A 23736-nucleotide genomic window follows, 5' to 3' on the forward strand; every position below is an offset into this window, starting at 1 on the left:
TTTTGTTGTTGATGTCTTAAATCTGTCAATAACAAGCGTTGACAGACCACTCGATGCCATTGAGCAAAGGTCAATACTATTGGAAAAATTCGAAAAATTTATTTTGGTTGTTGAAACATTTTGATGTTGCTACTCAATGTCATCGAGGTCCTCAATGGGTTGTTGATGCCATTAAAGGTACCATCGAGCTTGCGCAAAATTGTTTAAGCATGAAATTTGTTCTCTATTCTGGTTGTAATACTTTATATATCAGTTATAATTGAGATTTGAAAATAAAAGAGGTATTATAGGACTTTTTAATTCGTTTCTAAGAGTTCAAGGGCATAGTTAAGGCTTGTGAAATGTATTTAAGGTCTGTTCAAATCAGTAACAATTTATCTCTTATAACTTCTACTTTCATAGTATATTACTTGTTGATATGTGTTGTGGTTTTTTTTCCCACAAGTGTTTTTTATCCTAAAATTTGAATTGTTTTTGTTTAAATGTAATTGTGTAATCACGGGTACTTTGCTTGATTTGTATTGATTGTTTTGTACATGGGTGATTTTGTGGTTCCCAGCAATTTTATTAGGTGTGGCTCACCTGAGTTTTGAATACAACCTATTTTTAAATTCCCGTCCTATTTCAATCTTTTGTTGAGAAATTTATAAACGGATTGTATTTATCAACCCAGAAGATCTTCCAACCACGGTAATTAACTTGGGCGGCGGCAAAGGCAATTCGCGTACCGGTCAGCAATCCGCGTGTGGACCACGGAAGTGACAACTCGAATTCCTACTCGTTTTGCCAAGGGGCGCGGATTAGCTACTGACAGGTTGAGTAACGGGACTCGCCACTGAAGTGACGTCACCAAGTTATGTGGGCTCCACCATGATGTATGTTTTGTATTCACACCGTCCGTACATTTTGATATATCATTTTAGGGCATGATACAAAGAATAAGCAGATCCAAGGTTGGACTGGACCCCACCACAGAAAATAGTGGAACTGTTGCAACCTTTCGAAGGTCCACCGTGATGTTTATTGAGATTCAACCTATTATGTGTTAAAGCAGACGTGAAAGAAGGGAAAACACAAATATCAGCTTGATTTTGTGGCCGTTGGAACTTTTTAATGGTGGGTGTTACTCTCCCCATTGTTTTATGTGGTGAGGTCAACTAGAATTTTGAATCTGACTCATTCTTTGGACTATGTCTTAATATGATCTCTGTAAATGGATGAACAGTGTGGATACAAAACATACATCATAGTGGCCCACAGAAGTTGGTGACGTCACTTTAGTAGGGAGTCTCGCTAGTATCCAATCCGCGCGCTTTGCCAAGCTGGCACGTGTTCAACGATACAGTCTTACTCGCGCGAGTAGTCAAATTTTCTTCAAAAATCGAGCTCGAGAGAGGGGAGAGAGAAATCCCTATATAAACATCGAGAGAGCCAGAAAGCGAGCGATGATACTCGGCCATTTCTCTCCTTTCTTCCCTTCTCATAGCTTCTCAAAACTCTCCACAGCTTTCGTTTCCTTCTTCTCCCTCTACCCTCTCTCCTCAAAACCCTCGCATCTATTCCTTCTTTCTCGCCGGAAAACTCCATCATCTCCGTCCACCCGCTGGAATCCACCATTTTTTCCGGTCGATCGCCGGAATCCTCCCTTCATTTCCTGTCCTTCCGTCGCATGCAACGCTGTGGAGGGACCTTCTAGCCTCGCCTCGTCGGGTATTTCTCCGAACGACTGGAATCCAACGATGGAGCCATCATCGGCAGCTGCTGATGGAAGGGATCCAAACGTCGGCGAAGGAAGAGTTCGATTGAAGCTCGAGGATCTGAATTGGGATCATTCATTCGTGCGGGAGTTGCCAGGTGATCCGAGGACAGATCCAATTCCACGAGAGGTTTTCCCCCCCTCTAATTATCTTCTATTTTTTGTTTATTTTTATTCACAATGAAGATTTATTTAAGATTTTTGCGTAATTGGCCTTGGATTTCTTAAACCCCGTACATTTGAATCATTTTTCTTTCTGGAATTTTAATTTGTTTTTATTTTTGGAAATGATTTTAATTATACATATATTTATCAGAGAAGGATGAGTGTATTCAGGGTGCATTTGGTTGCATCAAATATCACGAATTTCATGATTAATCAGTCTAATTTGGTGCAAGATTCGATGATATTTTGTGAAATTTGGTGCAACCAACACACCGTTAGTTGGGCCCATGAGGTCAGTGGACAGTGGTGGTAAGAAATTGAGGGCCAAGGATTACATGGCCATATAGACTCTGCTAAGCCCACATGTCTGTGGAGCTGTGCTCATCACGAACAAGCATATGCTCCAATATGGCACCCATGTATGAGATCCAAGCTTTCAAGTAGGTTGCTGACTTTTTAAAAAAAAAGATCTTCTGGTCCGTAAATGGGGCTATTTCACCCCTGATGTGGGCCAGTTTATTGAACAAATGCATGGGCAGAAAAATTATTCTAGCCATACGTTTGCTCTGTACACTGCAGTGCGCAAATGAGGAGTGAAATTGTCTGATTTTTAGGCTGGATGATTTAAACAGTTTTCCCCACCTGGTGGAAAGCTCAGATGTCACACGGGTGTGCCATGTGGGCATGTCTACTTGTGTGTGGACGGCCAGGTCTCCAGATGCAAGGTCTCAGCAAGCCTTTGATCATGTAATTTCACATACTTCATAAGAGAATGATCAGGCTGTTATATCAGTTAAAGTTTTCTTCTCTCTTTTTAAGTGTTTTGACGTCTGCATTTCCACTCTCTCCTTTTGCTTCTCAGAAGCCATTTATATAGATCATAGACATATGAAGAGCCTAATGCAATGGCATTTCACACCGGGCTTGAATGGGGTAGCCTGTGGGATGCGGGGACACACTCGGGGTGGGTGGCCTATGTGAAACGGAACCCATGTGAAGTGGGGCCCACGAGGGGGTTTGGCCGAGGTCCTAACCCATGTGATGTGGGGCCTGGGCTATGAGATAAAGGGATTGATTTGCCACTCTCTATTAGTTTGAGCTTTTAGAGCAAGTGGTCAATTGTTCTGCATCACCGGCCCTATTCAAAATTCTAAAATTTCAGGCCCGAGCCTGGCCCATTGACACCCCTAATTGTCAGACAAAAAGTGTAATTAATAAATATGATTTTATGTACTAATTTCTAACAAATAATGCAATAATTCAGCACAAATAATGTATCAATTTAGAACACCCCTAGGGAAAGATCCCCCAAAAGTTCCAAAAAAAATTGTTTTTTTATTTTCTAGAATTTTGTAGATTTTTTTTTTTTTTTTGAAGACACGGGGTGTCTCCGCCCCCGTTGAGGCAAGACTATTCCTTGTGGATACACGCAATTACCCATAACCACGTCTATCAGGTAATGCCGAGGAGGAGAGTCAAATCCACACCTGTAGGGAGCAAACCCATGATGGTGGCTGATCGCCCAAACCTTGTTGCAGATATTAACATTGGTATTGTTGATATTATCAATAATATCAGCTATGTTATCACTTGCATTGACCATACAATGGATATATTTTAAACCGCCATCTCTCTGAGCATACAGTGGATATATTTTAAACCTCTGTCTCTGATATCTCACAATATAACAAAAAATTGCTGGATATTGGTGATAATATCGATAATATTGGCAATAACTTGTAAACTCTGTTATTACCACCGGTATCTGTCCCTGATGTGAGATACAGATAATATCGGCCATTGTTATCAATAATATCAGTGATATTTTCAACACTGGGTGGATATGTTGGCAAACAAAGTTTTAAAAATGAGAACCTGGATAATTTGACCTTCTGCTCCTGTATGCGGCACTGTGGGGCTTGTGTGCTGCTTGTCTTGCTCGAGTCTTGGTTAAGACAATTAGCAAAAAGTAATTGCAAAAGACCATATCCTTTTGACTACTATTTCTGTTTTATGTGGCAATGTAGTCACCTAGGAAGCTTTTAGGCATAGTTAGCCTTGAGACTAAGTAGATATGAAGCAGGGATTTGATTCTGTTTTGAACTGATCAGCAAACAATATGTTAACAAGCCAGTTAAGTGATGGTTCTGACATGAAAAACCCAATTGATGTGCTTTTGCTATGTATTTTCTTTGAAGGTGCTACATGCTTGTTACACAAAAGTATCCCCCTCGGCTGAAGTGGAAAACCCAGAACTTGTGGCTTGGTCAGAGTCAGTTGCTGAGTTGCTCGATTTGGATCCTAAAGAGTGAGTGGCTCTCCCTGTGCTCCCTGGCAACTGTACTGTTGCTAGCCTTTGTAACTCCATCTGAAAGAAATCAAATTATCAAACCTTCCTGTTTTGGACGAGTTGAATCTACCTGCCTAGCTATAGTGCTGATGATGAGTTACATCTAAACCATGTTGGAGTTTCAGGTTTGAAAGACCAGATTTCCCACTCATATTCTCTGGGGCAGCTCCTTTGGTGGGAGGGTAAGTGGTTATACCACAAGTCTTGTTTATCATTGTCAAACCTATCTTTCTTTCTTTCTTCTTCTTCTTGTTCTTCTTTTCTTCCCCCCTTAGAGCATTTTCACCTTCTTTTTTTTTGTTTTTTTGTCTATACCACATTCATCCTTTTTTGCCAATTTCGTTCGACAGGTTGCCATATGCACAGTGCTATGGAGGACATCAATTTGGCACGTGGGCTGGTCAGCTGGGGGATGGGCGTGCCATAACCCTCGGGGAGTTTCTGAATAGTCGAGGTGAAAGATGGGAATTGCAGCTTAAAGGTGCTGGGAAGACTCCTTATAGTCGATTTGCTGATGGTCTTGCAGTTCTACGGAGCAGCATTCGAGAATTCCTCTGCAGCGAAGCAATGCACAGCTTGGGAATCCCAACAACCCGTGCCCTTTGTCTTGTTACAACAGGCAAAGGTGTCACCCGTGACATGTTTTATGAGTATGCTCTACCAATATATATGGTTAATAGAGACATTGCTTTCTTGGGACTAATCAAACTATCATAATTTTAGAAATTATGAGGTGTCAGATTTTCCATTTGGCTGTTGACATATGTGAAATCACAAGAAATGAGCGTCAGGCCCATGTTTGTTGGTATGGCATCTAGTATTTCCATCATTTTCTGGAAAATGATTTGGAAATAATAGACAGATCCTTGATTTGTCTAGAAAAAAGAAGAAGAATATGCACTCGAAATATATTAAATTGCCTATGTTTTAATGCAAATTTAAACGACTGAGTTGGCAAGTAGCCTTGTTGTTAAAGAAATAGCATACACCCCATTATTATTCAATACTGAATCAAATGTATGTGGGTTTTTAAGTCTCACGCATGCATGTAATTTTATCCCTCTGTTCTTGTAAACGAATGTTCTGAATTGAATACCCTCTATATCCTTTAACACCCCCCCTCCCCCCCCCCCTCAAAAAAAAAAAAAAAAGAAAAAAAGAAAAAGAAAAAGAAAAAGAAAAAGATAGATAGAAAGAAAAAGAACAAAAAGCTTGTTGTAAATAATTGATTTATTGCTAACCATGGTGTTTTTATGCAGTGGTAACGCAAAGGAAGAACCCGGGGCAATTGTTTGCCGCGTTGCTCAATCCTTTCTGCGCTTTGGTTCATTCCAAATACATGCTTCTAGAGAAAAAGAGGACCTTGACATTGTTCGTGTTTTGGTGGACTATACCATCCAACATCATTTCCCTCACCTTGAAAATATGCGCAAGAGTGACAGCTTATCTTTCAAGGCGGAAGGTCAGGAGGGCTCTTCTGCAGTGGATTTGACGTCCAACAAGTATGCAGGTGATGTCTGTGTTTTTGTTTTACTTTCTGTATTGGTCTGATCCAACACTACTCCTGTATACACATTCATGCACACAGACATCAAGAACTCATACACATGCACACAAACACGTCGACACACGGACTGCACATAAACGTTCATGTGGAACCATGCTAACGTTTCTATACTTCCAATGTGGATCATGTCAGCTTGGTGTGTTGAGGTTGCCGAGCGCACTGCTTCCTTGGCTGCAAAATGGCAAGGCGTTGGGTTCACTCACGGTGTTCTAAACACGGATAACATGAGTATTTTAGGTCTCACCATTGACTATGGTCCATTTGGATTTTTGGACGCTTTTGATCCAAGTTACACACCGAATACCACGGACCTTCCAGGGAGAAGGTACTGTTTTGCAAACCAGCCAGATATCGGCCTATGGAATATCGCACAGTTTGCCACAACTTTATCAGCTGCTGAACTGATCAACAAGGAGGAATCAAACTATGCTATGGAAAGGTACGATGGATTCTTCTATTTAATGATGGATTAAAGCTTCCATTAATGACTGACGATGGCATCTGTCCTTACCTGTAACAGATATGGGACTAAATTCATGGATGAGTATCAGTCTATAATGACAAAAAAACTTGGACTGCCAAAGTATAACAAACAACTGATCAGTAAGCTTCTCAACAACATGGCTGTTGACAAAGTCGATTATACAAACTTCTTCCGGTTGCTTTCCAATATTAAAGCAGACCCTAGCATTGCGGAAGATGAGCTACTTGTTCCACTTAAGGCTGTTTTGCTAGATATGGGGAAGGAGCGGAAAGAAGCATGGATTAGCTGGGTGCAGACCTACATACAAGAGGTATGTGATAGTCATTGTTACTGGCTGCTTCCACCTTTTGGGTTCTGAAACTTGGGAACACTTCGAAACTCCTGGATATGACATGACACTTCAGAATCTGTCGTGGTGATGTCATTGTGAAGTGCCATGTGTTGGACACTCTAGTGAGGTGTCCATTCTCAGTTCTTCTCCTTGTAAATTTCTTTTGTTGAGCCGAAGGTCTTTCACTCCCAGCGTTCAAGCTTGCATCTGTTCTCTTATCGTTGAAAACTGCTCATAAGGACATCTCACTCTCTCTAGATTTTAGTCATTTTTCATTATGGTTACCATGGAACAATTTAACAATTAAGAACAAGCTTTGCTGTTCTTTTGGCTTTTTTGTTCTTTTGTTGGGGTTCTCTAATCTTTTAAAAGAGCCAACGGAGTATATACGAACCACCCTTTCTTGAGATGATACTGCGTGACTTCAGTGTTTTCTTAATTAATTATTTGTTATTTTAGATTACTATTAGTTATATTTCATTGGAGCTATTTGAATAATTTTTTAAAATTTTATTTCTTTTTAATATTTTCATCGTTTTATTTTATTGTTTGTTTATTCTTTATTTTATTTTTAATTAAAATATTATTTGCTTGGGTATGGAGGTATCCTAAAATTTTGGAGTTTGCCGTGTTGGACACTTTAGGATGCTTAGGCACTTGGCACCAATGGCTCTGCCCTGATGAACCGGTCTTGTAGGCCTAGGACTTGAGCCCCTAAAACTTGGCCCCGAGGGCTGGGCTTGGGTTCAAGATGTAGACTCGGCATCAAGTTGCGGCGGGCCGGGCCGGGCTAGGCCAGGCTAAGGACAATGGTGAACGTTCCGGCCTGGCTTGTTTTCCTAGTCCAATAATCAAGTGGGTTACTATTATATAAAAGGATGGATGATTTGAAGGCACTTGTAAGCATGGTGTGCCGTAAAGGCCATTACGTAAAGGTAACGGTGGCAACCGTTAAACGTTACGGGGTCGTAACGGCCGTAATAGCCGTTCTGGAAAAAAAATGACCCATAATTTCCGTTAATGGTACGTTACATCCCCTATAAAGGCTATAATAGCCCTGTAATGGTCTATTACGGGACATATATAGGTTTTCATACTGTTTAATCAACATTGCGGGGAAGATACAGGTTTTTTAGGGGTTTTTTAATAAATAAAAAAATAAAAAAGAGAGACCGTAACGGCTGTTACGAGGCCGTAACAGCCATTATGCCTTGTATCGTAAAGGTAACAGTGGTGGCCGTTACGGCCACCGTTACCGTTACGGAACACCTTGCTTGTAAGGATCTTGTTCAACTTTCATGTATAATTTAAAAGCAACTTTTGGATTTAGGGTCATGCTCTTATTGTCAAAACCATTTATATATTGGGCTTCTGATGGAGGGGGTACCACAAAAAAAATTCTTGGATTTAGACTATTTTAACATTTGATCATGTTAATTTTTTTCTTACAGGACTAGCCCTGGCCAGGCCCAATCCTGTAGGGCTAGGGCATTGGTCGATGCCTTTTTAGCCCAATTAATGTTAGGGCCTGGCCAGGGCTAGGGCAGGTTTAGGGCCAACCTTGTCTAATGCATGACATTTTCACACTGGGCTCGAGTGGGGTGGCTTGTGGGATGTGGGGGCACACTTGGGGAACCCATGTGATTTGGGGCCCATGTGAGGCGGAACCCATGGATTTGGGGCCCATGAGGGGGCGAAACTCACAGATTTGGGGCCCACAAGGAGGATTCAACCGAGGACCTAACCCATGAATGTGAGGCCTGGGCTATGGGATAAAGAAATTAATTCGCCATGCTCTATTAGTTCAAGCTTTTAGAGCAAGTGGTTAATTGTCTTGCATCAAATTGGTATTAGAGTGGGAGGTCTCGTGTTTGAGACTCCTCGCCGGGGGTGATTAATGCAGGAGCATTTTCATACTGGGCTCGAGTGGGGTGGCTTGTGAGATGCGAGGGCACACTCGGGGTGGGCGGTCCGCGGAACTCGTGTGATTTGGGCCCCATGTGAGGTAGGTGGCTCGTGTAAGGCGGAACCCATGGATTCGAGGCTCACGAGGAGGGTTCGGCCGAGGACCTCACCCATGGATGTAAGGCTTGGGCTATGAGATAAATGGATTAATTTGCCATGCTCTATCAGTTCGAGCTTTTAGAGCAAGTGGTTAATTGTCCCGCATCATTGTCCCAACCCATTCCCAGCCTTAGTGCACGTGTCTAGGTAACACAGTTTATAGGGATAGTAACAGTAAAATCAACAGTAGCTTTCTGGTTTGTCATTTATTGTCTCTCTCTTTTTAAAAAAAATCCCTCTCTTCGTTTTTCTTTTTATTAAATCTCTGTTCTTTTTCCTAAATTTAATGCAGATTCATATATATATATATATATATATATATATATATATATATATATATATATATATATATATATATATATATATATAGGAAATGGTTCTATGTGGTCGAGCTCATGGGAACTTCCCATGAGGTCGAGCTGTGTGGGCCCCACCGTGATGCGTGTCGAACATCTACCCCATCAGTTAGATGCACCATTCCATGGTGGGCCTAGGACTTAAAAATCAAGTCAATCCGTGACTTGTGTGTACCACACCACATACAAAAGTTGAGAGGTTTTACCCTCCATTAAAACATTCATAATCATTTTTTGGGCCCACCGAGATGTGGTTCACAAATCCAGCCCATCCATTATGTGTGTCCCACTTGGATGAGGGGTCAGACCAAGTTTCAGATGCATCCAAATTTCAGGTGGGCCCCACCAAGTGCTTTTAGATATTTTAGGCATGTCTTCACATGATTTTAGATGGTATGGTGCACCTGAGTTCTGTATACCCCTGATTTTTGGGATATCCTGTAATTTCAAGGGGACCCATCAAATGCACGGTGTTGATGTTCGACATACATCATGGTGGGGCCCACACAGCTCGACCTCATGGGAAGTTCCCATGAGCTCAACCACATAGAACCTTATATATATATATATATATATTTGAAAGATGACGATTATATTAAAAGAAGAAAAGGATTACAACTACAAAAGATAGGTCCGCTGAGATAGCAGACAAACAAACTTAAACACCTAAAAAAAGGAAATCACAGTCGTTCAACGTGAGTGGCCCATTCGAACAAGCTTTTCTTAGCCTTTGACGAGACAGCCCCTGTGGAATTGGCAATGTCGCTGAAACATCTGTTGTTTCTTTCTTCCTATACTGACCACCAGACCACTAGAATAGCCATCCTCCATATCTTCATTCTAGCCTTTCCAATATGAACCCCATGCCACGCTTGAAGGAGAAGATTGGCCTCATAAGGAAAGCACCAACTGATTGTTGAACCGAAGAAGGAAATCAGACCGGATAAAAGATATAAAAGGACAGTTCACTAATAGATGGTCGACGGTTTCTTCTGCCCACATATAACATAAACAAATATTAGGAAGAATTAAATATTAGAAATCATACCTTTTCCCTATATATATATATGTATGTATATATAGCTTCCTACTATTTGATTTTGTAAAAAGGCACCAATTTTCTTTTCGTTTGTTCCCAAGGTGAGTTAACTGGAATCCTAGCCCCCCTTTTTTTCCTGTTCGGCAAGTTGAAACCATAGCCTATTCATTTAGTTTTTTTGAGAATCAGTCTTATTTGTTCTTGATTTAGCTGGAAGGCATTCCTGTTCATTCTTGATTAGCTGAGAATCTTGCTTGTTCTTGATTGGCCAGACTCAGTAGTAAGGGGGGAAAAATAGTAAGATGCTGATTGATCTTTTCGGGGTTCTTTGGGTTGAGGAAGTCCCAAATCCCTGTTTTGTTGCATGATGGAACCCATGGTCTCATCCAATGACAACTTCAGCAATTGATTTCTCATCTAGTGCACCGCCCTTGGAAGACCTGAACCAAATAGGAATGGGAGAGTTTCTTAAATTTGAAGATACTGGGTCCACTCCATTTTGATCTGGTTTTGCAAGGGTGATGGCAATAGATGACAGCTCAATTGTTGAGTTGTTGTTTGCATGCTCCTATGTTTCCAGGAGGAGGTGAAACTCATCTTGGTTTGCTCACATCAAATTGCCCCTTATAGAAATACTGATGGTAGAACACCTGTAAATTTTATGCAGGGGCAATTTAGGTACTTCTTCACAGCTAAAACTGCATGTAAACAGAAGAAATGGGCAGGCCATACACTTTGCCAGGCCTTCTGTTATTTTCTTTAAATATGACCCAGTTAAACACAATGTAGACTGTGCAGTATAACCGTGCGTCACCATGTATCACAGAAACTGAAAAATCGCTTGACATATTTGCAATTTGTACCTAAACAACTTATTCTGTTTATGCAGAAGAGCGTGCGAGATTTTCAGATTAACTGGATTTTTATTTTTTTATTTTTGGTTTTCAGCAGTCGTGATATTTTGATCTTCTCAATTTTAGGTTCATACTTATTGAAGGATCTGCAATGGTATTTGATGAAAAATATTTGTTTCTCACAATCTTCATTATCTTTCCTTCCATTCATTCATTTGTTTATTTGTCTACAAAGCTGGCCTCTAGCGGCATTTCGGATGAACAAAGAAAGGTGGCAATGGATTCTGTGAACCCAAAGTTTATTCTTCGAAACTATCTATGTCAAAGTGCCATTGATGCTGCTGAACAAGGTGATTATGGAGAGGTACGCAGGCTACTCAAAGTTATGGAGCGGCCATACAATGAACAGCCAGGCATGGAGAAGTATGCACGCCTGCCACCGGCATGGGCTTATCGGCCAGGTGTCTGCATGCTGTCTTGCTCTTCTTGAGGTTTGTTTAATCTTACCACAATTTAAGAATGTAAGTTTTGATTGTAAATAACGGTTAAAGTAAGTTTTTTCTCCCACACGGTTAACTGCAAAGGAAGATACGCTGCTTTGTTTCATGAAGTAAAAGAGGAATCTTGGAGCTGGTTTCATGCATCTGGGCAGTTTGGTCCCAAACAATTATTCCACCCTTGAGATCCTTGTAGAGTACAAGGTTTTAAAGTGAAAGGTGACTGCCAAGGACAGTGATAGGGTGTTTGTTTTCAATTCTAGTAGAAATTCATACAAGTAAGGCTATAGAGGAGGGTCATTGGCATCTTAGGAGAAGATGGATGGTGGTGTAGAGATTAGAAGAGAGAATTATATTAAATAGAAAAATATTTATATGCCTTAATATAGGCATCCATCCATTCACACTTAGACCTCATACTAGCTTTCCTAATTGCAACCAACAACTAATTTCTAACCAAATCATAGTACTACTCTCAACTAATGATGATTCCTAACATGTTAGAATTAGAATACTTGTAGATTTAAACACCTACCCAATGGTATGGAGCTTTCTAATCAAGTTACCTACAAATGCCTTTACAGTAACATACTATGACTTGGACAATTTATTCCTAACACTCTAATTGTCTAGTCACACCTATATCTATCATTCCCAAACTTCAACTTAAGAGACCAAACGTTGTATGTGCTTGATACTTTGGTGGAAGTGTCTCTTTGTTTGGTCACTTGATATTTTACTTATATGAGTAAACATTTCATCCTAGTCCTTTCCGTGGCTTTGAGTGAATCCTTTAGCCGCCATACATGCCTTGTAATGCCCCATTTAATGAGTAGCCTTTTGCTTTATTTTATAGATCCATTTCAACTGGTGGATTTCTTTTCTTATGGTATCTTAACTAGGTCTCACTTGCTATTCTTCTTTATACTTACCTCTTCATGGCTGTTGCCATTGTGGTTTACCAATGGTATCTTTGATGGTATTTGGCTTGTTTGAACCAGTGACCTGCATAATAAAAGTATAGTGCATATTTGTAACATAATAGTTTGCAAGTATTTTAATACACCTTTCATGGGCAGGATATCTTTGCTCCAAATCCTGGTTTGATGAGGGCACAATTTTCTTTCCCAGTCCTTGTGGATTGTGATTTTTTCTACCAACTTGAATGACTGAAGGGTGGGCTGCATTGTATGTGGTTCTTCAAACATCCCATCCACGCCTCTCCCACTAAATGCAAACCCAAGTGGGGATTCCTTTGGTAGACAGTGACACAGGGATTGGGAACAAGCCTCATATGTAATGATAGAGGAGTCCTGAGCTATCATTTAAACTCCTATATTTTAACACTCCACACTAGTCAAAACACCACACAATCGTCGACTCTACGTACCATGAGCATGCATGTGTTTGCTACCCCTTGGATCATGTTTACGATCACTCAAGTAGGGCCTGCAGCATACCCATACATCTCATACATGATAAACCAATCTGATCTGATTTGAATCCAAACTATTGGCCAATGATGGCCCATTGGTTGAGAATTCTGACAAGTAATTGTAGCCAGTGGGTTGTGGCAGGTCCTGTGAGAGAACAGAAGGGAGAGTGTGACGTGTGGGGTTGGTTGTACTTGTGAAGTGAGTAACGCATGTAGTGTGATTGAGAGAGTAGTTTCTGTAAGTGGGTTAGGGTGAAATGCAGTTGTAACTGTGGGATTCCTGGTGATGCCAAAGGATGAGAATGGACTGGGGGCATGGTTTCCAAAATAAGGTACTTGGTTGGATCATGGTTTCCTAAATAAGGTGGTCAGGGGCTGTTTGGATGCAATTTCCCCGAAAGGTGATGCGAGGATGAGGGTTGGGGGTGTGGTTTTCAAGGAAGTTTGGTGTGTCATCTTTTCCTAAAGAAGGTACCAACATCCACAAAAGGGCTTTTCCTGCAAAACCGATGCTTCCGTTGACTCGCCAATGTTGGTTCTGTGGGAGTGGCGTTTCAGATGGTTTTGAAAACAATGATTTCGGATGTGATGTGAAACTATGGTTTTGATCCAAAATGAGGGTTTATCTATGACCAGCCATTTTGACAGTGTATCCAAACAGGCCCTTACATGGGTTAAGAGACAGATGCATGCACGCAGCTACTGTTCAAGCCGCATCTTCCAAAATTTAGACTGTTTAATGTCAGTTTCATCCGAAGATGCATTTATATTAACCATTTGGATGTGATTGCAGTTGCCTTCTAAGTGAACAATTACTCGCAATAGAATAGTTCATTTTTTTGAATGAAAGAAAATCAGGATGGTAGGATTAGTTTAAATTCAGTAATCAAATGTGCATGTGGGCAGGAGCATGAAATGCCTCTTTTGCACCCGCCTATTACATTTGCCAGCTTTGTTCATCTGTTTGAGAGATCAATGCTCCTCATCAGGAGGGGCCCACCGTAGATTTTGTGAGTCAAAAGCAGGCTAGTCATCTTGTCTTGGGGGCCGCATGTGTTGAATATGGGCCATCAGGCAAGTCGTCTAATCTTGGGGGCCACATGTGGAATATTCTACATATTTTTTTGGGGAGGATGACAACTTTATTAAATTAGGGCAAAGCCTAGAAAACAGAAAAGCAACAGAACGGAGCAAAAAAGCATAGACAAGAAAACAAAAAAAACAAAAGAAAATTACACGGGCAATGCCCCACTTCATTCAACTACATAAGCCATAGCTTTAGAAAAAACACCCCATGACGAATCACTTTTATCTTGGAAACATCTATTATTTTTTCAAGCCATATAGACCATAGACTTAGTCAAAAAGAACAATCTCTATTTTCTCTCCACCTCCGCATTGTGTCATTGGACAAAAAAGTCACCAACGGATTCCGGTAATACCTAGCTAACACCGAAGTGACGTAGCACACTATTCTCGATGTCTCTCAAGAAAGGACTGAATAAATAGATGAATTACTGATGCCTTATTTCTCCAACACAAATAGCATGCATTGATGATGGTAAAACCCCTTCTCCACTGTTAATCAATAGTTAATACTTTGTTCCAACCCACAAGTCGACCTTTGACGTAGCTCCATAGGACCAAATTAGGGAAGGTATGCACCCTATGTAACATGGGCCATCGATCATTTTTTCTTTAGTATCAGTTTCTTTCATTTCCACTATGACCCAATCTGATAATAAGATTACCCCGGATATCCTCGGACAAATCCACAAATTGGGTCAGGCCACCAGATGAGTGTCTTGCGTGACCCACCATCTAGTAGGTGAGTGTCAAAAAAGTAATAGGAGTGGGAACACAAACGTACAAAAAGAAAGAAAGAAAAGAAAAGAAAAAAAAACATTGCCGTTGTTTATCTTAAAACGGTTGGCAGATGGATTTGTTTTTCAAAGCATCTCATTTCAGCCTCTTAGTTTGCCATTAAATCGGACGTGGATTGCATGCAGCAGGGAACTGCATGAACCCGTGCAGCAATGGCAAGTTGCCCAATGAGAAGCACCATGTGGCAGAGGTGGGACCAAAATCGAACCGTGCAACAATGACGTGTCACCAATTTAAGAAGAGCCATGTGCATGTGTGCGTGGACCCACAGTGAAAAGGGCAGAATCATTGCCTCATGCAGGGAAATTTTTTACTTTCCACTGTGGCTTCACATCTACCATGTGCTCGTATCGCTTTTTTATTGATCCATTGAGTGTTTATTGGTGACATGTTATCGATCCACAGTGTTCATTGTGACATGTTATTGATCCATCGAGTGTTGGGTGTAGTGCCCTGTCGCATGCAGTTCACATCCCCCTAAACACCGAATCCAGTAAAATGTTAACATTTATAAAAAAATTTAAAGTCATGCAGAAAAGAAAGAATCGAATATAGAGATATAATCTGGTAGACAAAGTATGTCTTAACCTTAATTTGATTAACTAAATCAGCTTTAATATTTCAAAATAGTATACATGTCATATTTGAAATAATGAATGTAATAAACTCATTGAAATATATAGCCAAAAATGAGGAAATTCTAAACTCAGGTGGGGTACAAACATAAAGATGACAAATGAACAACTCACTGATTTTTTCAATTGTCCGTTTAGATGGCTAACATTTGGACATTGCAGATCATTCTATTGATGTGATTTTATTATTGCAGCTGATTATTAGATTGTCCTGGGGCATCATTAGTATGCCATATGTATAGTGGATTAGTAGTGTGCAACTCTCCTGCAATTAAAAAGGAGGGCTCAAAACAAACTAAAAGTGTATATTTTAAATACCTCCAACTCCAGCTGTGATTAGCTGTAGTGTTCTCGGAACAATATTCCTAGTTACATAGGGACAGTTAGTCCAATCCATTGATCTAGATTGTTCATTAGGTCCAGCGTACAATCTATGTGCCATCTTGCAAGCATCAAACTTATCTGACGAATATGAACCATTTGATCAATGGTCTTTAATATGGATGGTCAAATAATTTACAAAAAAAAAAATTGGGTCCAATCAACAGTTGGATCCATCTGTTCACTAGGGCTTGTGGGCTACTTATGATTATAAAAATCACTTTTGTCAGGTAATTTTAGCCATCCCATCTATGCCTTCAAAAATGATGGTGGTAGAAAATAAGGTGCTAAATCATAGATGGGAATGGATCATCCAATGAATCAGATTTTGAACAGTGGGTCTGTGAATTTTGTTCCCGACTCAGTACACAGTTCAGGTTGGTCGAATAGACTGTCCAATGAACTGGTGTAATTGAGAGCATTATAACTTATGAGCATTTGAGACAAATTTTTTTTTACAAGGCCTATGGTTGTTCAAGGACAATTTCAATTATTACATCAGATGGGTTTTAGACAGGAATTCTTTTATGGAGCAACGGATGGTTTCCGGTTGTCTTTTAACTACAAAGCAAATGTGTGACCCATAGGTGATGTGTGTATGAGAAAGGAACGAGGATAGAGGCGATGGGACTTATTTGCAACGTGTCGATGACAGGGGGACGTGCAGAGATGGGAAGAGCCGAAGAGATCAAGCCAAAAGCACTACAAGCAACAGGTAAAGCTTTTTCTTCTATTGTTTTTCTATTGTGTGGCCCACCTACTGATTGAGTCACAACACGGTGGACCCACATGGCAGTTGAATAAAATTTTATCCAGGTGAAAGTTTCAGTCATGGTAAGTGGGTTTAGCGCATTGAAACTATCCCATGCGCCTAGTTTCGCGTGGTGGACTCAGTGTCATCCATATCACTCATCTGAACCGTCCAGTAGGTGTAGTCTACACTCTGTCCACTACAAGACAAAACTCACATCAATACGCTACTCCTAGGCATCCGCAGCTGGACTGATTTCCTGAGAACAATCTTGTCCATCCAATTTTGCATGCCACTGAAACATGTTTGGATTACCTGATCACTTCAGTATGATTTTTTCAAGCCTCCCAGGATAAAATCAGGTATAATGGAGGGTCCAGATAGGTGATGTTGAGGCAAACAAATCCAAATGCAATTAAGTGCTTGTAAAGGTCTCGATGCGCTTAGCCGTCGGTGTCCGCGCTGCATGTCTTAAAAGACTAAAAAATAAATCAGGCGAGCACTCTGATCTCCACAGGTTCGGTGACCTTTTCCATAAAATGCCAGTGAAGATGGCCTGGTCCTCTAGGGAGGAGACAACTAGGAACAGTGAGGTGTGGGACCCGCCATATACTATCATCACCCACTGGGACAGTGGAGGAGATGCAAAAATACAGTGGCTTTTATCTTCAAGACACTGAGGGGCTGTTCGGATGCAAACAGAGTCGTGGCCCCGGCAAACCATCCTGCATTGACATGATAGACATAGACATGGTTTGTCAAGCAAGCAACCTTTTGCATGCAAAAAAGGGGGAAATGGGTATAACATGTACAAACAAATATGATGGTTACCAATGGATGTGTATCCCTTGCTTCAAAAAGTTCAAATACACGATGCATGCTACAAACTTTGCATGATGCACGATGCATGATGGCATAGACTATGCTGTGCCCCATATATGCTTGTTGTTTTACATGTGAAACCATCCATGCTTATGCAGCTACACATGCCACCATCAATATTCAAATGCCCTACCATATGCTAACTAGCGCACACATGCGCTACAATGCTACGTTATGTGGTATCATTAACAATCCTAAACTCCCCACAAGTTCCACTACCCCATGAAAAAGTGCTAGACAAACAATACTATCTATCTAGAGAGAGCCCTGCTTTGCATGACCCACATAGTATGTGCAGGACAACATGCCACTACACAACCTTGCATATATCCAAACAATCCCCAAGGGCCATTTGGAACCTTGCACTGGTCAATCCCAATTCATGCATTTCGAACTAACTTTTACACCAATCCAGTCTAAAATGCATGCATTGGGGAAACCTGGATTGACCAATACAAGGATTCAAACAGGCCTAAAAGAATACCTTAGTAAATCAGGTAAAAAAAAAAGAGGAAGACCATGGCCCATGAATTCGAGAATTTACATGGGAGGCAAGGCAATTGAGGGAAACACTCACCAAGCAAAAAGGTGAAAAGATAAGAACCTATTGGACCATAGAAAATGGGTAGAAAACAGTCCCCGAATAGACAAGCATCCAACAGGATCTGGCAAAATGATCAACAGAACCTAAGGACCAAAATCATTATTGAATTCCCAACGGCATGTGCAAGAACTGTACAATTCTCGCTTGCTGATTGGTTCCAGCCTCACTCCGGCAACTTCTGTAAATGTCCCATTCCGAGATGTACACAACACAGATATACCTTAGCACAAAACAAGCTACAAAAGCCATACATTTCTTTTTCTTTCTCTTCTTTTCACTCCTGAGCAAAAGAGAAGAACCATCGGAGGAGAGGATCTTATATAGCAGAAAGTATTCACTCACCATATGAAAGCTTAGTGAAGATTTACCTTTGATTTTCTGGGGCTTAGAAACCAGCCCATCCAGCTGGCTGAGAGGCCTGCTTTGTTTCCACTGTTTTCTGGTTGCCAAATCGCTGAGAGTTACTAACTTGATCAGAAGCCCGGGATATCTGAGGGCTAGCAGGGATTGCTGTAAAACTATCTTGGCCAAAATCCCAGGTGCTGGAGCTTGAGATTGCCTGTTTGTTCTGGTGTCCATTTGTCGTGCGGACAGATCTGGGTTGGCTGTTCTTCGAGATGGGCTGCTCTGCTTTTGGCTCATCACTGAAAGCCTTCCATGTCTTGGAGTCTGACCCAGGCATGGTTGAACTGTTTGTAAACATCCCTTGCTGGAGTTCCCAGACGGATCCTTCGATTTTCTCCCTTGGCTGTGATGAGGAGAAGAGGGGAGGTCATATCAGATCAAGTACATATAAACATGAGTAGCAGTCGAGCAGAAATTGGATCCATTAAAATTTCATGAAAAAATAAATTACCATAATCACAATTACAATGGAAAATGAAATTCACAATTTCCATCATAGAGTAATAACTGAAACTCTACTTAAACTGCATGAGGTACTCAATCGAGTTCTGTTAAATCAGCCAGATAAAAAAAACCCCGGTGGACCACACCATGTGAGAACTTAGTGGTTTTGGGAGCAATTTTACATTGTTCCCACTGGTGCAGTCCATGTGAGGTTTTTATTTATTTATATCAAGCTAATCTTCTGTGTGTATGGTTCAAATAATGGTTCTCACCTGATGGACAGTGGATTTTACATGGACAACATGTTGTACCACGCAACGCAGCACAACAATCTCCTCTTCGTGCCAGTTGAATCCAAGCTGTACATTGTGCTGTAGAATCCCAACCATTCCTTGCCAAACAGCTACATTTTACGACGAATTTACCCTCGCTAAACCAATGTTGTGAAGACTATGTGAAGACTAATTGTGAGGGCAAAAATGTCCAAAGCTGTTGGCAATATATATGGTAAGATTAAAAAAAGCAAGCATATGAAGTTTGATTTTTGGGGGTTGAAGGGTATTCTTCAAACATCTTGGGTTTTAGGAGCAGCCAAAGTTCAGATTGAGTTGATTCAACACACACACACACACACACACACACATGCACGCGTGCACGCAGGCATGCATGTACACACACATACAGACACACAGAGAGGCCATGGAGGGTCAGGAGAAATACCTGGGTGCCAGACTGCCGACTTCCAGGAGAGTTCTGGATCTTTGAACTATCTTTGTTTGGTGATGGGGTCCTGGCAGCAAGCGCATTCTTTAGCTCCTGGATCTCCTGCCGCTGAGAACGGCAAATGGCTGACAGCTTTTCATATTTGGATGTTATTTCAGCCTTTTCCAAGTTAGCTACCTTCAGCTGTTCTTTCAGCCTTTCGACTTCTGCTTCTAAATCTTCCTTCCCTGATCTACTACCATTCCCGGAGTTGAGCTTGCTGCTATCGAATTCAGCAACAAAAGTGTTGAACGCCTCATTCTGAAACATTCCTACATTTGCAGGATTTGATGCTTTTGTTTTCTCAGAACCGCGGTCTGCATCCTCTGGGAAGAATCTTATTTCGAAGTCCTTAGAAGGGCCATCATCATATTGCTTGGAGTTCCCATGCACGCTCTTCTTGGGTTGCTGATGCCCAGCTTTGATGTGGTGACCTTTGGGAGGGCTAGCACTGTCCACATGGTGGTGGTTTTCTGGGCTCCGACGATTGCTTTTCAATGTGCCTTCACTAGTAGCAGGTTCTTCATCGAATATGGGACCTTTCTCCTCGCCGACCACCGCATCCATTGCATGCTGGGTGGACCAAAAAGCACCCAAGGGAGCTCCACCTCCAGCTGCCTTTGAAGTGCCCTGAGATGGTCTTGAGTGCTGTGGTTCCTTCACAGATGAGGACGATGGGAATCCATCTCGAACCTGCTCTCCAGAGGAAGGTGGGGGTGGAGGGGTCCTTCTAGGAGGAGTCCTCTTCAAAGGAACTGGAAAATCCCAACTTCAGCATATCAGAATTATTTGAAACTTAAAAAGCAGCATAATAGCAAATTACAGTACACGTAAGGAGTGAGAATATTGCAACTTTCAAACATTAAACGCTCACTTATGCATAGAATTCTTATGCAGATCACAATTTAGGACTCCTGTGCAGATCACAATTTAGGACATAAATGCTCACTTATGCATGGAATTCTTATGCAGATCACCATTAAGGACCTATTCTACATATTTAAGAAACCAACTCTCACCTTCATCATGTGCGCCTGTATTTGGCAGCTGCATGTCAGCTGCCACCGTTGATGTCAGCCCATCTGGCATCTGCTTCTGCAACTCTATATGCAATTGCTCGTTAACACGAAACCACACCTGTCATAAGAAGACATTTTGTATAAATGAGCAGAAAAGAAAGTGCCTCAGCATCTAAGACTAACACTGATGCAGACAATCTAGAACTAACCTAGGTTCATGGAGATGAATGGCCAATCAAGCGAAGACCTTGCCTGCGTGATGTCTGGTCTGGTATCTGGCGAGCCTTTAAGCATGTCCTTGATCAAGTCTGTTATGGAGGAACTGTATCTTGGTAAATCTGGAATGCGATAATTTCCATTCAGAATTTGTAGCTTTGATTCCCCATCGAATGCAGATTTGAGGTAGCAGATCCTGTACAGAAGGCATCCAAGGGCCTGCAGGAAACAAAAGCTACTTAAGTTCCAGACCGTAATAGGGAGTTACAGTCTACTTGGGACTCTAGTTCTAACAGCTCCAAACATAGCCGCAATGAGTATCTGTAGTATTGTTGCAACTTTGTAACATATCAGAGGATATATTTCTCTCTTAATTTCATTGACAATGGGGTCAAGTATAGAATCAGGCAATTGCGGCATATGTTAAATCGACTAGCCATGTAGAAGAGGAATGTGTTATACTAAGTAGATAATGTCAAATTAAACTACACCATTAACATGCATTGTTCAAAAAATGACAGACTGATCTTAGTCTCTTACAAAATACGGGGTGATGATTGACTTACCCAGATGTCTACCTTCTCGCTTAGAATTTCTCTTCTGAACAGATCCCACATCTGAGAGTCAAGCAAAAACAGGAAAAGACTAGTTACCACTTTCATTATCATTGATCAATATAAAATTATCAAGAGCAAATTAGTTTGCCATTAAACCTCTGGAGCTCTGTAGGCAGGCGTTGTATGCTTCCTGATATTGTCTTCTTCAATACCCATCTCTTCAGCCCTGTCAAAGCGCTTGTGATTGGTTGAAATGCTACCAAAATCACACAGTTTCCATGCTCCATCAGGTCCCAATAAGACATTCTCAACTTTTAGATCTCTGCAGAATGCAGTGAAGAGGCAGAACAGTCACAAGATACAGTTTGACCAAAAAGGGAAAAAAGAAAGAGAAAAAGAAAATAAAAATCCTAAAGAATCAAACAGGAGAAGTAGGTACTGAGTCTATTGACTATTGAGCCCAACTAATCTAGAGTATCCCAGGCTCGAAATTTCATACATGTAGGGCCCATGGTTTCATGATCCAGACAGTTGATCTAGTGGGCCCCATTAAGGATGGGGGAGAGATGCCCAAAAATCTGCCAGATTGGATGATCCAAACCCTTTTATCAGTGGCCTAAATGACGGTTAAGAAATCAATACATCAATAAATGGCTTCAATGGCAAAAGGCAAAAGATTAGAGGGTTGTTATCTTCCAAAATGAAGATATCTCCATCCACAGCATGGATCAGTAGATCAATAAAATGGTTTATTTTATCCGAATGATTCAATAAACTGGATCCCACACCATCAATACAAAATTCATGGAATTCAGAGCCTCCAAAAACTATACATTTCCTGAGGATCAGTACCCTATAACTACTCTCAATAGAATAGAATCGCATCTCATAACCCTGCCAAGAGCAATTCAAAGGAAGAAGATAATCACCACAACCAGAACCAAACAGGGTTCTTCTCAAATCATAAATCAACACAAATTAACAGAAAGAAGATCAACATGAAGAGAGGTTAACGAGTAATGCTCAAGCATCAAAGAGCCTTACCTATGAGCAATCGATGGTGAATGGGAATGCATTGCAAATACTGCATTGCATACATCCCTGAAAATTAATAGGACTTGCTTTTCCTCAAAATATCCTGCTCCTCTGTTCTCCAGCAAACTAACCAGAGACTTTTCACAGAAATCCATCACAAGAAATGCTTCCTTTGTCCTTCCCATATCTACAATAGAATGGGCCTGGAGTGTGACAACATTGGGATGCCCCTTAAGCAACTTCATCACTGAAACCTCCTTCTTCACCAGATCCAATGATTCCTCATCGTTACATATCATGTGCTTCAAAGCATACTGCTTCGATGAAGGACCCACATCACGTGCAAGATAAACACAAGAGAAACCTCCTTCGGCAATCGCATTCCGGACATGAACCTTTAGATTACCGATATCGATTGTGCGGCCTTCCAGGCCAGTTTGTTCTTTGGGCATGAACTGCTTGAATCTCCACATTGTCGGACGAGTAAAAGACGAGCGGCAGTTTACAGATCTGATCTAAAAGCTTAGAATGACAACAATCAGAACTAAAGATATGATGGTGCCCGAGCAGATTTTTCAATCCTTCGAGCTCTTTACAATGTGAGATTTTTTAGGAAAGCCCTAATCCGTTTATCTACCGATCTAGATCACAGAGACTCAAAATTTAGGGAAAAAAAAAACAACAGATCTTGTTCCTGTACTAAGATCTGAACCTATTTCACCTAAAATCCTTTTCCGGTTACAGATTTACATGAAACGGAACGAAATTCCAGTATTGTATCCTCTGATAATCTGTGGATTTGCAGATCTAGGGCTTATGAGGACCTGAAGATCATCAAATGAGCTACGATTCAGAGAGCTGAGATTGAATCGTGATTAATAAAACGAGATCTGAACCTTCACTAACCTTATTATCGATTTCCACAACCGATTCGAACAGAAACTCTGAAACTTCGACGATTTGTAGATCTAGAGGATAAGAAACCTATAATAACTTTTTGATCTGTGATCGGAGCTATAATCCTAGTTTCGAAGAGCAGATTCGAAGGAAAAAAGCACGAAGGAAACGGTGAATAACGTACCTGCGAGATCGGCACGATCCAGGAGCGTGAAAGAACGGAACGAAGAGCTCAAGGGTTATGAAACTCGGTTACTTGTTTCGGAGCACGATCTGAGCCTTTTCGTGATGTGAAAGGATATCCTTTCAGCTTATGAGATTCGTAGCTTTGCGGGGAGGTAAAGGCGAGAGAGAGAGAGAGGAGGG

General features: G+C 41.1%; 2 protein-coding genes across 14 annotated transcripts; one reads left to right on the top strand and one right to left on the bottom strand.

Moving 5' to 3' along the window:
• Nucleotides 1–1410: 1410 nt before the first annotated feature.
• Nucleotides 1411–16277, top strand: LOC131219855 (uncharacterized). 3 transcript variants are annotated; one of them, XM_058214888.1, is made up of 9 exons: nucleotides 1411–1886; nucleotides 4120–4229; nucleotides 4397–4453; nucleotides 4622–4921; nucleotides 5531–5781; nucleotides 5971–6277; nucleotides 6359–6632; nucleotides 11202–11457; nucleotides 16261–16277. In XM_058214888.1, the coding sequence occupies exons 1-8, from the start codon at nucleotides 1446–1448 to the stop codon at nucleotides 11454–11456; spliced, it is 1995 nt and encodes a 664-aa protein (XP_058070871.1). In that variant the 5' UTR covers nucleotides 1411–1445; the 3' UTR covers nucleotide 11457; nucleotides 16261–16277. The 3 variants fall into 3 exon arrangements, with proteins under 3 accessions (XP_058070871.1, XP_058070869.1, XP_058070868.1); XM_058214886.1 differs by lacking the exon at nucleotides 16261–16277 and adding an exon at nucleotides 12543–12689; XM_058214885.1 differs by lacking the exon at nucleotides 16261–16277 and having other exon boundaries at nucleotides 11202–11609.
• On the bottom strand, nucleotides 3617–23736 carry LOC131219738 (uncharacterized). 11 transcript variants are annotated; one of them, XM_058214878.1, is made up of 9 exons: nucleotides 23555–23727; nucleotides 23380–23441; nucleotides 22483–22983; nucleotides 21595–21760; nucleotides 21448–21498; nucleotides 20918–21100; nucleotides 20666–20783; nucleotides 19605–20401; nucleotides 18023–18783 (listed from the first exon to the last, which is right to left on the bottom strand). In XM_058214878.1, exons 3-9 carry the CDS (start codon nucleotides 22944–22946, stop codon nucleotides 18421–18423), a joined length of 2142 nt encoding a protein of 713 aa, XP_058070861.1. In that variant the 5' UTR covers nucleotides 22947–22983; nucleotides 23380–23441; nucleotides 23555–23727; the 3' UTR covers nucleotides 18023–18420. The 11 variants fall into 11 exon arrangements, with proteins under 11 accessions (XP_058070866.1, XP_058070865.1, XP_058070861.1 ...); XM_058214876.1 differs by having other exon boundaries at nucleotides 22483–22988; XM_058214877.1 differs by having other exon boundaries at nucleotides 22483–22995.

Source organism: Magnolia sinica, chromosome 1 (genome assembly GCF_029962835.1).
Source record: "Magnolia sinica isolate HGM2019 chromosome 1, MsV1, whole genome shotgun sequence".
NCBI lineage: Eukaryota > Viridiplantae > Streptophyta > Magnoliopsida > Magnoliales > Magnoliaceae > Magnolia > Magnolia sinica.